The 13,636-nt window shown below is 41.2% G+C and overlaps 1 protein-coding gene across 1 annotated transcript in view; it reads right to left on the bottom strand.

Moving 5' to 3' along the window:
* The window catches only part of Cdc20b (cell division cycle 20B), a 31,027-nt gene that overhangs the window by 15,924 nt on the left and 1,467 nt on the right, over positions 1-13,636 (bottom strand). The window contains 4 exon segments of the mRNA XM_021638906.1: positions 2,691-2,807; positions 5,385-5,475; positions 9,318-9,451; positions 12,432-12,660. Coding sequence (XP_021494581.1) covers positions 2,691-2,807; positions 5,385-5,475; positions 9,318-9,451; positions 12,432-12,660 — 571 coding nt within the window.

Raw genomic sequence — 13,636 nt, 5'->3', positions numbered from 1 at the left:
TCTTCCAACTCAGAATTCTATGTCCAGCAAGAATGTCATGAAATTGAACATGAAAAATCTGAGACGTCTCTGCCAATTGATCTGATCAACAAGAAATGCTAAAAGGAGCCCTCTAGAATAAAGAGAAGTTATTTAAGAGAACTGTTTGTTGATCTTGCTATGCAACTCAACAGGATCCGGAAGCCCCTACTGTGTACTGTGAGGATGTTAACAGAGAGGCCAACTGAGGGAGAAAGAATGCTCAGAGTAAGGACACCTTCCAGACAGAAATCCAAGGACAGCACGACTGGGGCCTGGCTGCCTTTGTTTCTTCTTCCTGTCTCTGATGCTGCTGTCATTCAACTCTGACATCAGACACTACTCCAGCCTTCAGCGGGACTGTGGCTGCTAGGGCATCCAGCCTTGTGGACCAAGCAGCTGCTGGCTCTCAGCTCCTCTGTGCAGACAGCCATCGTTAGACTCCTCAGCCTGTATAAGGCAATATAACAACCCCCTTTTTATAATATACCTGCATTCTACTAACTTGACTTCTCCAAAGAACCCTGCCTACTACCAAGAAAAGGTTAAATCTTCAAGAATTAAGAACATTGAAAATGGCAAAATACTTGAGCAAACACAAAGGACTGTTTTTCCCTCTTGAAAAAATTATTTTTTAAATTTTATTTTGTGTGTATGTGTGTTACTTGTGTGCTTGTGTGTATGCATGTTCAAATGTGCCTGTGCATGTATGGAGGCTTCAACTGACATTGACAGTTTCCTTCAATTCTTTTTTTTTTTTTTTTACACTGAATCTGAGTCTGTTGCAGAACCTGGAATCCCTCAGTTCTGGCTAGTTTGGCTAGCCAGCTTGCCCAAGGAATCCCCGTCTCTGCCTCCTGAGTGCTGGATCACAGGCAGCCAGCCAACAACATGCCTGCTCAGATGTTATGCAGATTCTAGAAGCCAATGCTGGGCTTCATGCTTGCAGGACAAGTGCTTTATCTACTGAGTCATCTTTTCGGCCCAAGTGTTTATTTTATAAAAGTTTTAACAATGGGATAGCTTTCAAAGGATGTCACGTAAAACACGACAGATACAGTTACTTGGGAACATAATGTTTACAATGTAATATAGCAATAAATATAAACACACAATAAAGAAATCCAGCCCCAAAATCATTAAGTCAATTAAAGTAGAGCAGAAGTAGAAAATACTCAAGAAATGAGCCTTGGGCACACCAACATTTAAAATATAGGCGGTATAAAAGAGGACCAGGGACCAGCCAAAGGGCCAGAACACAGTGGTTATAAAGCCAGGAGGCCTACATGTTCATTTTTAAAAGACACATATAACAGGTAAGCCAGAAAAATCATGAAACAGCTGCCTTAAGTTGGAGGTATTTAGAAGGGCAGCTTCAATGAACACAATGGTAAGATTTAGAACCTTGCACTGCAGTGGGCTGGAGACAGCCTGGAAAGAGAGAGAACCTGCCAATATGAACATTTGTTGACAAGTTTTCCTGTTAAGGGGAGGAAAGAGAAGAGGGATGGCTTGAAGAAAAGGTGGGCCAAAAAAAGTTGCCTATTAATATTAATGCAGGTTTTCAGCTTTTAATATTTTTGAGGATTTATACCCCCCGGTTGGTCACAGCAGTAAAGAACACTGACGTGGAGAACTGCTTCCTCGGCTCCTTCCTCTTTGTGGATGTGCCCACCTCCCTCTTTCTCTCCCTCCCTCTCCAGGAGAGCCCACCACAGTCCTTGCTCTCAGCCCTAATCAACCACCCTCCACGCCACTTTATCCTTTATTTCAGTGACTAACTTCACTGTCAGTGATCTGCCAAAGCCCCTCTATGTCATGCTAACTTTTTTCATGAAGGGTTTGAAGCAGTTTTCTCTCTCCAAACTGTCTTCTTGACGGTGTCACTCTCCTACTTCAAAAAAAAAATTCATCCTTGATTCTTCGGTGGCTCTCTTCTGCAAAATATGTTCTGTACTTTATATGCACGATATATCACACACAGTCTGCATTCTTTCTAAATTTTTCTTAGCAAATCCCAAATTAAATTTCTACACCTGACACTTGAATTTCTCTATGATCTCCATCTATCTACCAATGGCTCCATCCCAACATGTCCTACCAGCAATTCCCAAAACACTGCCTTTGCTCTTACAAGATCAAAAATGTTCTCATCTCCCCTTTACCCTTATAAGTCTTACCCATTTTCCAGGATGCAGCTTAAGTCTGTGTATCTCTAGCGTGTTTCTGAACTCACTGAGCTCTATTCGCACTATTTGCATCCTACATTGGCATGTGGGTAGTCAGTTCTGTGTGAATGAGCACTGTCTTCCAAACGAGATTATGAGAGGCACTTAGCACACACACTGTGACTGTGTAACTGATTAGACATAATGACATTTAAAATCCACGTGTAAGAGTGGGTCAGCATCAGTCCAGTTCATTCTGATATATTTAATGTGTATTAGTGAGTCACATACTTTTGTCCCACCACCACCAATACCCGTTCTTAAAAGTTAAAGTAGTACACAAACAGGCCAGCTACATTAATCATCGTTGCCTGGTACGCCGTGTGGATGCGAAACATACGGACCATCTGGCTCTTCTGGAATCAGACTTCGGGGCTTAGGTCAGAGCACTGGCTGCGTCTTGTTATTTCAGATGCTCAACCGGGAATCTAAGCAGTGACTCACAGCAGTCATTTCCAAGACCCGTGAGATGGATCTTCACCTCCGGTTGGCATATGGAATGGTGGACACTGCCAAACCTCCTCAGATGGAAGGATTCATATCTGACTCCGTTTCTAAAACCTTCAGGAAATAAACACGTCTCTAAGCTCTCACAAATACAATATTTTCCCCATAGGTGTTAAGTGATTACGGAGTGGTAAAGAAAGTAGTCACTCCTATATAAAATTGTGACACAAAAAATACAGGAGGAAAAAATCCAAAAGGGTTCAGAGTGGATTTTAAATTAGAGTTAAAAATTACTCAATGACACTTTTCAATAAAGAGTACACATATGACAGGTAAGTAGACAAAAGATCTCACGAAGGACACACAGAGTACCATGTCATGCTTTGAATATTCATTCTGCCCTTTGAGACTTTTTAAAGAAAGTGGATTTTGTATGTCTGCATATCCATCCCAGCCAGGCTGACCTAGCAGACCTAAGCCCCATTCTGTCTTTGTTCATAAAGAGTTGTTGATTTCTTGATTTTAACGTTTTCTCTTAATCTTACTGTACTAGAATACAGCTACCAGCCATATTTGGGTTTGTGATTCTATCATTTGTTCTGTTTTAAGTTTCCATCAGAAGACCCCACTAAGTCCAAACCACTGGCCACTATCTTTTCATCTCTAGCCTCAACTCTTGATCAAACCGATAATGACAGAGATATACAGATATCAACAGGAAACAAGATAACTCAAGTGACTTGTGGGATCTGTGACTAAATTGTTTCTAATAAAAGCTTGAGAGTTTCACAGTACTGTGCCAAGAAAGCCAATGGTTACTCATAAATGCCTGTCTTGGGGTTTACCATATACCTGCAACTGTCAGAACTTTAAGTTACTGGAAACATTCAGACCTACTGACAAAAGGTCATAAAAGGTTTAATAAAATCAATACTCAAAGCACTAACCACAGAGAAAAGGATGGAGCTTCACACAGAGTGCTTGCTTAGCACGTACAAAGACTGGAATTCAAGCCCCAACAATACTCACACACACACTCACACACCATCAGCCAACCAATCAATCAATTAACAAAAAGAAAAACAAGAAACAGCTCCTCTAATGAGTGATGGGTGATTATACTAAAATACAAAATATAAAGGTAACATATGAAAGTCAATGCATTCTTATATGCCGTCAAATGGAATTTAAAACTCAAAACAATAGTACTTATATTATTAGCCAAAAATTTAAATGCTTAAGTATAAATCTCAAAAGGAGCAAGTGAAATAGCTATATGAAAAACAACATTAAAAATTTTGGTGAAAGAAAAAAAAGAATACTATGTAGGGAGGTATTTGCACATAAAAGGGTAAGAGAACTCATGTCCACATGTCAGTCCCTCCCAATTTAACCAATAGAGTCAGTGCAGTCACAATCAAACTCTCAGAATTGGATATTGGTAAGGTAATCCTAAACCACATGGAGACACAAGAGTAAAAATGGCTGAAACATACTGAAGGATGAGAACAAAGTGAAAAGACCAACATTAGCAAAACTTCAAGACTCACTAACAAGCAGCAGTAATTGGGATAGGACAATATTGACAGAAGAACCAACAAATTCAAGGGAACAGGATGAAGAGCCTAGAAAACCCCCACTGATCCCCTCATCTGGTTATTGAGAAAGGGACAAAGGCAGCCCACTGAAGAGAAGCCCCAGGGTGACAGCCATGCAGCTGGCCAAGTCAGCAGCCTGTTGTCCCGACTGGCAGAGGACACCAAGGAAAAGACGAAAGTGGAATGAGGGAGCGCTTGGTCATGTTACCAGTAGAGAGAAACAGGTGCCAGTGAGAAACAACAGCCTCATAGACATGATGAATAGATATAGAAAGACAAGCAGGTAAGACAGCTGGAGTACAAAAGGAGGCTTCTAACAGTGTATAACTTAATCTAAAATGTAATATATTATTTAGCATGATAAATGATATTGACCAATATATTATTGTATTTTAATATAACTAATATTTTATATTTTTATTATGTTATGTTGAAATATACTGTTTTAATATATTGATATAATGTTATAACATATAAATATATTAATATAACATAAAATACAATTAACATATTAGAATATCAATGTATTATATTACATGTTATGTGTTATTGTTACATGTTATTTTATATATTATATGCTAAATTAATACAAATAATCTCTTTATTAATTAATAAAAATATTGCTTTTATTTGTTACTATATATTAAGTATATAATTTATTATATGTAATTATATATTATTAATATAATATATGATAATAGGATATGGACACTCGCTAATGAGTTTGGTCTGGCTTTGCAAAGTATAACAAAAACACATCCAGAAGCTGAAGAATCAATGAGGCAAGAGGAGACCTGAGTTTTCCTCTGGTGCAGAATCCCCATAAAGTCTAAAATTACAAGAAATAGACATCTCCCAGTGACATAGAGGAACATGTAAGTACTGAAGGGAAAACTAAAAATGATAACTTGTAGCAAATCGAACTTGGGAGTAATAGTAGCCAGAGCAGAGAATTATGAGAGTTATGCAAATTGTACAATGGTGTTGATTTAGTCTAATGAATATAGATAACACTTTAAAGTAAGGAAGGAACGAAAGAAGAAGGGACAAAGGATGGCTGGAGCAAAGCATATCATGAGTCTCTGCCCCACACCTGTCCAGACACATCGAGAGTCCTCACAGAGATGCATTTTCCCATCGATTTGCTGAAATCGATGGACTGAAAATAGCTGCTTTAGGCATTTCTGGAAACAAATGCACATACAGAAAACACTTCTTTAGGAGCACATGTGTGCATCTTGGATGTGACCGGTAAAGATTATATAACTCACAATGTGATGAGAAGTCCTGAGACTCTCACAAAGATGACTTTCAGCCTCAGCAACTCCGTACAGCAGGGATTACTGAGCTAAACTAAAAGCCTTTATTTATTCTTCCAGCCCAAACACTGACTTAGTAAATGATCCAATCACAAGGCAGCAGCCCCTTTACTAGTGAGAAATGGGAATAGCCAACCTTAAAGAAAAATGATCAAAGAAACATGTTCATGTTTTATTGGGCAGGACATAGAATGTTCTCCTGAAATTCTTTTGCCCAACTTTCATCAAAATTAGAAAAAAAAAATGCAAAGAAAAACATGTATTGGCATTTTCAAAAAATATGATAAATAAGTAAAACAGAGAAGATTCTTTTTCGGTCTCCACAGCCCAGACATAATTGTCTTTATAAGCATGTTTGAATATTTTGGTTTCCTCCTCTGTGGCAATGTATTGTGAGGAAAATATCTCTTACATTCTAAGAGACTAGAACTTTTGCTGGACCTCACAGCCAGAGTTAGTAGTGTACCTCGAGGTCACTTAAGACTGCTGTTGTAGGGATGGAGCGATGGCTCAGCGGTTGAGAGCACTGGCCCATCTTCCAAAGGTCCTGAATTCGGTTCCCGACAACCACTCGGGGGCTCACAACCATCTACAATGAGATCTGGTGCCCTCTTCTGGCGTGCAGGCACACATGCTGGCAGAACATGCTATACATGATAACTAATAAATAAATCTTTCTTTTTGAAGACTGCTACCCTACTGTGTGCTCAGCCTGTTTGTTTAACCTGCCTTTAAGAGAACAATGTAACACTTAACCTTACTTGCCTCCGATTTCCCATGTAACCAGCTCTTACAGCCTAAACTAATGCACATCGTAAGTGATGTGCTCTTCCATGCTCCTGACCCAGAAAAATGTGCTGTGTGTGATAACCATTTTCTGGAAATGGCAAATGGAGACTCTGAGAGCAGCCTCATAGGATGAGCATCTGCCGTAAGCCCTGGCTGCAACATAGAAATACTGTCTCATAAACAACGGCGTTTGAAGTACTGTTTGTTATCAGGGTCAGTTGGGGTCAATAACTCAATCCCTTGTAAGACTCTGTCACAGGCTTTTGTCCAGCATCCACCTTCATTCCTTCCTCATGTGATACTTCCTCTGCTGCTCAGTAAGGTAAGAGCAAAACTTTTGCTAAGGGACACACACTCAGACATTCACAAAGACAGACAGACACATTCAGACAGACACAGGTACAAGGACAAGGATAGCTTCACTAGCTAGCATCCAGGCAGTCACAGATTTGGAGTCATACAACTGACACACGATGAGGAAGGAAAGCAGAGACTGACTTAGAGAATTCAAATCTGGGTTCACTCTTGGTTGGAGAATGCCAAGAGGAAGTGCTTTGCTAGCTTCCCTTAATGTGACACTGACTCATTAGTGAGGAGGGTGCCCTGAATCCACTCACTCCTCAACTAATCAAAAGCAAGCATTGCCGGCCAATGAGTCTGGGCTCTTGTGTATTCAAGACAGAACAACTGACTACGGAGCAGTTTCCCAGTCTTGACTCCACTGGCACGTCAAAGCAGGTAGTTGTGTTTTGTTGTGTGGGCCTGTCCCATGCTTCCCAGTGTGCCCAGCAGCAGAGTTCGCCTGACCCACTACAGTGCCCTTCCCCAGAGCCATGACGATGGAAAACACCCCCAAATATGCCATGGGGCAGAGAACAGTCCTAAGAACCACTGACATAAAACGACACCCCTAATCAGCCTGCTGGTCAGTAGCTCAGTGTGGTGTCTGTCTCAGATGGAAAAGACTTTATAGACTCATCTCTTCAGAAACCCAGACAATCCCACGGAGCTGAAGAAGGCGTCATCCAGCATCCGATCTCCTGTAGGTGCCCACAGGTTCCCTTTCTTATGTGAGGTCTATATGATACCTTCACTAGCAACTGGTCACTATCAACTGAGGACCAGATCAATTAATATGAGTTCTGGAAGTTTCAATGACTACTCAGGCTCTTGTTGCGGCAACACCCCGCAGGGGATCGGCGAGGACCCCAGGAAGATGGCACGTGTTTCCTGCCGAGCTGTCTTCACCACTCCGAAAGTTGTCTGACTTCCATCCAATCATGACAGCAGAGGCCCACCACCACACAGAAACACTATTCCCATGATCCTCTGCCCCACCTCTTCAGTGACACCGGGCTTCTGTTTAAGAACTGCTTCAGGAGGTGTCCTGCCAAGGCCACTGTGTGTCCACCAAGCCACCAACTCTACTGCCAACAGTGTGGACAGGAGGACAGAAAAGTCCAGTGACTCTGTAATTGTGGTGACCCCAATCATAAAATTATTTTGTGGCTACTTCCAAACTATAACTTTGCTACTGTCAAGAGCCATAAAGTAAATATCTAATATGCAGGGTATCTGATATGCGACCCCTGTGAAAGGGTCATTTGACCGCCAGAGGGGTCACGACCCACAGGTTGAGAAGCACTGGCTTAGCGCATAGTTTCTTTAACAGAGGTTAGGTGGGGGCTGAGAAGTAGTCAGCAGCAGTGAAGGATTTCTTGACTATGCGATGACCAAAAGGTAATTCAAAATCGAATTCGTAAGGAATCTACGTTGTTTCCGTCAGTGATTGTTCTTGTTGCCTCACACAACTTCACCACAGCCTTGGCTCTGAACACACAGAGTGGGCGTTTTGCACTGAGAAGTCCGGCATGTCACGTGATGTCAGCAAACACTGGCCCACACACCCCAGCTCAGCTCAGAGTCAAGCCTGTTGCGCACTGTGAACAGCAGCATCCTGACCGCGCATACGAGGGTCTCTGGTCTTACAGGAACCTAGCATTTCATTAAGAAAAACTAGTATTTTCCCACTAGCATTCCTCGGCAACCAAGCATCAAAGAAGAATGCCTTTGGGTTGTATTTATGTTACAATATTTGATTTTAAAAACTGCTGTTTGAATTCCCAACTTGAATTTCACTTAGGGGAAAGAAAAAAAAAATCAATGAATGAATTTTGGCAGAATGTCTAACAATTTCTGAAATGGCCCTAAGCATGCTTCTGCCATTTTGCACTATTTATTCACACAAAGCAGCATTCTCCGCACCGAGAGTTATAAAATCAAACACCAATCAAATCTGAAAGATCCTAAAACTCTTTTGCGTCCTCTAATATCAGACATTTGGCTGAGGTTTAATGTTTATGTCAAAATAAACAAGCACGCCCATCTCATTAACGTGCAAGTTTGCTTTAGTCTTAAAAAAATAATAAGGTCATATGCATAATCAGAAATGTTTTAAAATTGCAATTCTCACGATTTGCTGTTAGGAAATGTTTAATTTGTATGCTCATTCCATATACTTATATCCCCCGGGTCACATAAAAGTTTCTCAACTGAAAGGAGCTCATGAGAAAATCTGTGTTAGAGGAAGAACCAAACTGTGCTGCTGAGGAACTTTTTAGGCGGCCCCATTAGGACAAACCAAGTCACCCCGCTGGCTGGGCAGAAGCATGTATATCTAATCTTGCTACATTTTCAATCTTCCCTTCTCTAATGGTTGTTCCCCTCCGGACTCTGAGTGGTCCTTACAACACTTCCTCTTGTCCTAAGGGGGATATTTTTCTTTTGTTAAGTGTCTCTATTCACGTCCTTCACTTGTTTCGTGGTTTTTCGTGGTTTCTAAGGGCACATAGGCAACCCCCCCCATATTCAAAACTCAGTTTTCCAAGCTTCTCAGGGTGTAGGTCTTCTTCTCCTACCTGGCCTTTGGTGGCAACATTTTCCTTTCCACCTCTGTCCTCTGAATGAGGGGTCTTGCAAACATGGAGAATGGAGTTATTCATTTCAGAGACTCCTTTGGCTGGTGTTTTCGGTGATTCTTTGTTGTGGGATCCTGAAAGTCATTTATCTTTGAAGCTGGCTTTTACAACAGCACAGTCACATGGATTAGTGATCTGCTAGCTGCAGCACCTTTCTCAGTAGATTAGAATGTGAAGGCCTGAGTTCTCCCACCAAATTCTAGGGGGGGGAAAAAGAGGAATGGACAGGGCCTTAGTTAAAGCCCTGGACTCGTGCATGAGCCATCACAAGAAACTGCCCCAGTGGCCTCCAGAGCCAAGAGGAAATGCCAGAGTGAGTCATTGGTCTTCACTACAGATCCTTAGGGCATCACCTTGCCTCCCCCTTCCTGTTACAGAAAAATGTCATAAAAGTAGTTGGGGATAGCAATAGTAAATACTTTCTAAGTAATAGAAGTCAATTTTATTTACACGATATTTTGCCTATGTTTCTATATGATGATCAGCTTTAACTGTCAGCTTGTCACAATCACCTGGGAGGAAAGTGTCACTGAGGTTTTGTCTTCATGTAGTTGGCCTGTGTTGTGCCTGTAGGAGACCATCTTAAGTTAATTGGTGTGGGAATGCCTAGCCCACTGTGGGTAGCACCATTCCCTAGGCAGGGGATTCTGAACTGTGTGCAAGTAAAGAAATGGAGCCAAGCACAAGATAACAATCAAGTAGGCATGTAGACATACATTTATTCCCTCTCTGCTCTTGGACATGATAAAACTAGATGCTTAAAGGTCCTGCCTACCAAACTGATGGAGTGTGACCTGGAATTGTCAGACAAATAAACCCCTCCTCTCCTAAGTGTTTTGTTGTTTGTTTGTTGTTTGTTTGTCAAGCAACAGAAATGAAACTAGAACATATTTTCTTATCAAGATTCAAAAAGTCCTTTACCAAATTTTTTACTTCAAATGAATGCCTGTCAAGCCATCCTCAAAGACTAAATATCTACAATACATATCAAAAATTAGTATCTACCATATATATCATCTGGGTCAAGGGCTCTCCAGAAAAGCTTGGGCTTTGGACAAGTGACAATCCTTTCTGCATTTGGAGAACTATGAGCTTGACAGACTGACATTTGGGTTCTTACAGCCTGGCACTCCAGTTCCCAGAACCAAAAATGTAAGAGATGGACACTAGTTTAAGGAAGGAGAGAGGATGTAAACATGAAATGTCCTTCAAGGCTCCTTCCTTTAAAACAGTTTATTAATATGCTATTTTTAAAGGAATAGGGAGAAAAGGCTAGGCCTCAGAACCTCAAATGACAAAAGAAAAGCTACGTTCAAAGCCAGCAAGATGGCTCCATAGATAAAGATACTTGTCATGAAAGCCTGACAATCCGAGTTCAATCCCTAAAACCCACATGAAGATGGAAGGAGAGAAGCAACTCCACAAAGTTGTCTTCTGACTTCCATATACATACCATAGCACGTGATCACACACACACAAATACTAAAAAAGAGGGGGAAAGCTATGCCGAGAAGCTGTCAGTCTCTAACCTCAGAAAGCAGGTGATAACAATTTTTTGCACAGAGCATAACTGCAAATGAATCTCTCTGCGGAGAGATCTCTCTACAGACAGGGGATAGAAGGGCCTTCTGAATGTGCACTTCTGAAACAAATGAGACACCTCCAGCAAAGTGCTTAGAATCCATGTGTGTGGTTGTGTCTCAGGATTAACTAAAGGAGAGATGGAATGCTTTCATGCAAACTCCTTTTGATTAACAATCTGTTGAGTGAGATTTTCGATTTTTCACACACTGGTTTTGTTATTATTTTTATTATTAAGAAACAAGTGGTGAGTTAATTTCAAACTTGGAAAGATTCAGGAAGCCCCTAATTTTAGCAAGAAATTCCTCTAAAACAATGAATATCCAAACTTCCTCAATCACACTGGAACACAAAAGATTTCCTACAGTCCTCAGATTCCTCCCGCCACAGGTAATTCTGGTGGTGGTACTTGTCACTACGTGGGAAATTTCTTGGTTTATGAAGATTTGCATTCCTGCCGTCTTCAGCACCATCAAGGTGCCTCAGGAAGATGCTGGGGTGACTGCCAACACCAGTCCTGACAAGCATGCTGATCTGGGCACAGCGGCTCAGGCCTGTCAACTCAGCCCTTGGAAGGCTTAAGAACTGTGGCAAGTTTGAGGCCTGACCTACATAATGAGATCCATGCCAGCCAGGGCTATATAGCAAGACCCTATCTAGAGAAAGAGAGAGAAGTGAAAAGATGCTAAGTCACAAGTCATGTTGCATGGGACATTAAAGGGGTAGAACAAGAATTAAAGACAGTGGATGAAATGTGGAAAACTTTGCTCCTGAAGAATGGAAATTACAAAGGATATTCCCCGATGAGAAGCACGTATCCCAAAAAGAGCCATTTCAGGCTCTGACTGGTAAATCGCGGACCCTGCTAATAATATCAGGGTTTGGGTGGGAGGAAGGGTGCTCTCCCCCACCCCACGCACGAAAACCCTACCCACCAGCACCCAGGGCGAGCATCACAGTATCTTCCTTCTACTTCTCTCTTGCTTTCTCTATTTTCTATTTGTTTCTTCTCATCTCTCCTGCTTTCATCTTTTCTTCTATTTCAACTTGATTATATCATTATAAATATATATTTTTTCAGACTCTCATGTACCAGGAAACTTATCAAAGTCGTTAACATTCTAGAGTCTTGAAAACAAAAGAATATTCAGATACACATGCCTGTAAGTCTATATATAGAGACTTACAGGCATGTATATCTTATGTATACTTACATATATATGTACATATATATACACATATATATGTACATATATTTACATATATATATATACACACATATATTCATTCTCCAAGCCATATTTAAAGCACAACATATGTATGAACATAGCAATCACTATACTATAGAAAGGTCAGAAACACGATGTGTATTAAACCAAACATGGCCTGTGGGAGCTCCTGTGCTTGTACAACCCACATCTGGACTTGATGTGCAAATTAGCAAACCAGATAAAAGCCTAAAACTGGGCTCACTTAGAGTCAGGGTGTCTGCTGATGCCGTTCTCTTCAGCACAGGTTTGGAAGATTCTGGGATGTGGGAGGGAGAGCCCTCCTGTGCAGAGGAACAGGCTTCCAGGTCCCTGGCTGGGCTGGGCTGCCATCTGGTGGTGATTGGGCTGCTGGCCACAGGAATCTCTGCAGACAGCCTCTTCACAAAGTTGCTCTTGAAGTTGGAGTATGTGGGGGTGACACACTCAAAGGCCTGTTGAACAACAGTGAAAGCTGTGAGTTCCAGTGGGCGAGAAGAAGCAAAGGTAAACGCTGCTTCCGATAAAATCGCATGTTATTTATCTAGAACAACACTTATATGAGATTTAACTTTTGTGACTCTGGAGGATTTTTTTTCTATTGTTTTTAAATACCAAAACATCATTTCATAAGCACAGCCTCCATCCACGGTTTTCACATATACCAAATAGTTTAGAGAGTCATTCTATTTGACTGGTCTTCATCTCACATCAGTGTGAAAGAAAGCTTATGATGTGACACTTTGGTGAACACTGGCAGCTTCCTCTCCAACTTTCTTGCTAGCTCTGAGGTTTGGAACTTTAAGGACTAAGCAAACCCTATCTGTAAGCCATATCCCAACAATATTTACACTCCCAACCATGACATCTAAGACACCTGGAGACCAAAAAAGGGAGGAGCTGCCAAATTGGAGGGAAGACAGTCATTCTTGTTCAAAATTTCCTTGGTTCTCTAGAGCCTAAATATCTTTTGCATTTCAAGGCAAAATAATTGTAGTCATAAAGGATTGAAGAAAGAGTCCAGAGACTATGAAAAGATTGTCCTTTCTCTTCTTTGTCAGGAACAAGCTTCAAGTTGGACAAGATAAAATAAAGACCTTTCACATAAACTGGAGTATGATGTCAATGACACAGGGAACAGTGCTGGCATGTCAAACAAACACAAGTACCCAGGGACAAATAAAGGACACCCAATAATACTGATAATGTGTCCAGACTGATCAGTGATATATTAAAACACCTAAGAAAATTCTCCTCCAAGACAAATATTCTTTCATACTTCCTCAATAACAAGACCAAGTGCCCTGCCCTGGGGTGGTAAGATGGAAGACCAAAGCTGGGTTTCCAGGAATGTACTTAGTGAGGGCTAGAGCTACACAGAAAGGTCAAAGACAAGGCAGGTGCTTAAAGCACAGGGACAAGACATGTCAG

This window comes from Meriones unguiculatus, chromosome 6, assembly GCF_030254825.1.
Source record: "Meriones unguiculatus strain TT.TT164.6M chromosome 6, Bangor_MerUng_6.1, whole genome shotgun sequence".
Taxonomy (NCBI): Eukaryota; Metazoa; Chordata; class Mammalia; order Rodentia; family Muridae; genus Meriones; species Meriones unguiculatus.
The sequence above is the reverse complement of the archived record's forward strand: the minus strand, read 5'-3'. Positions and strand labels throughout refer to the sequence as shown.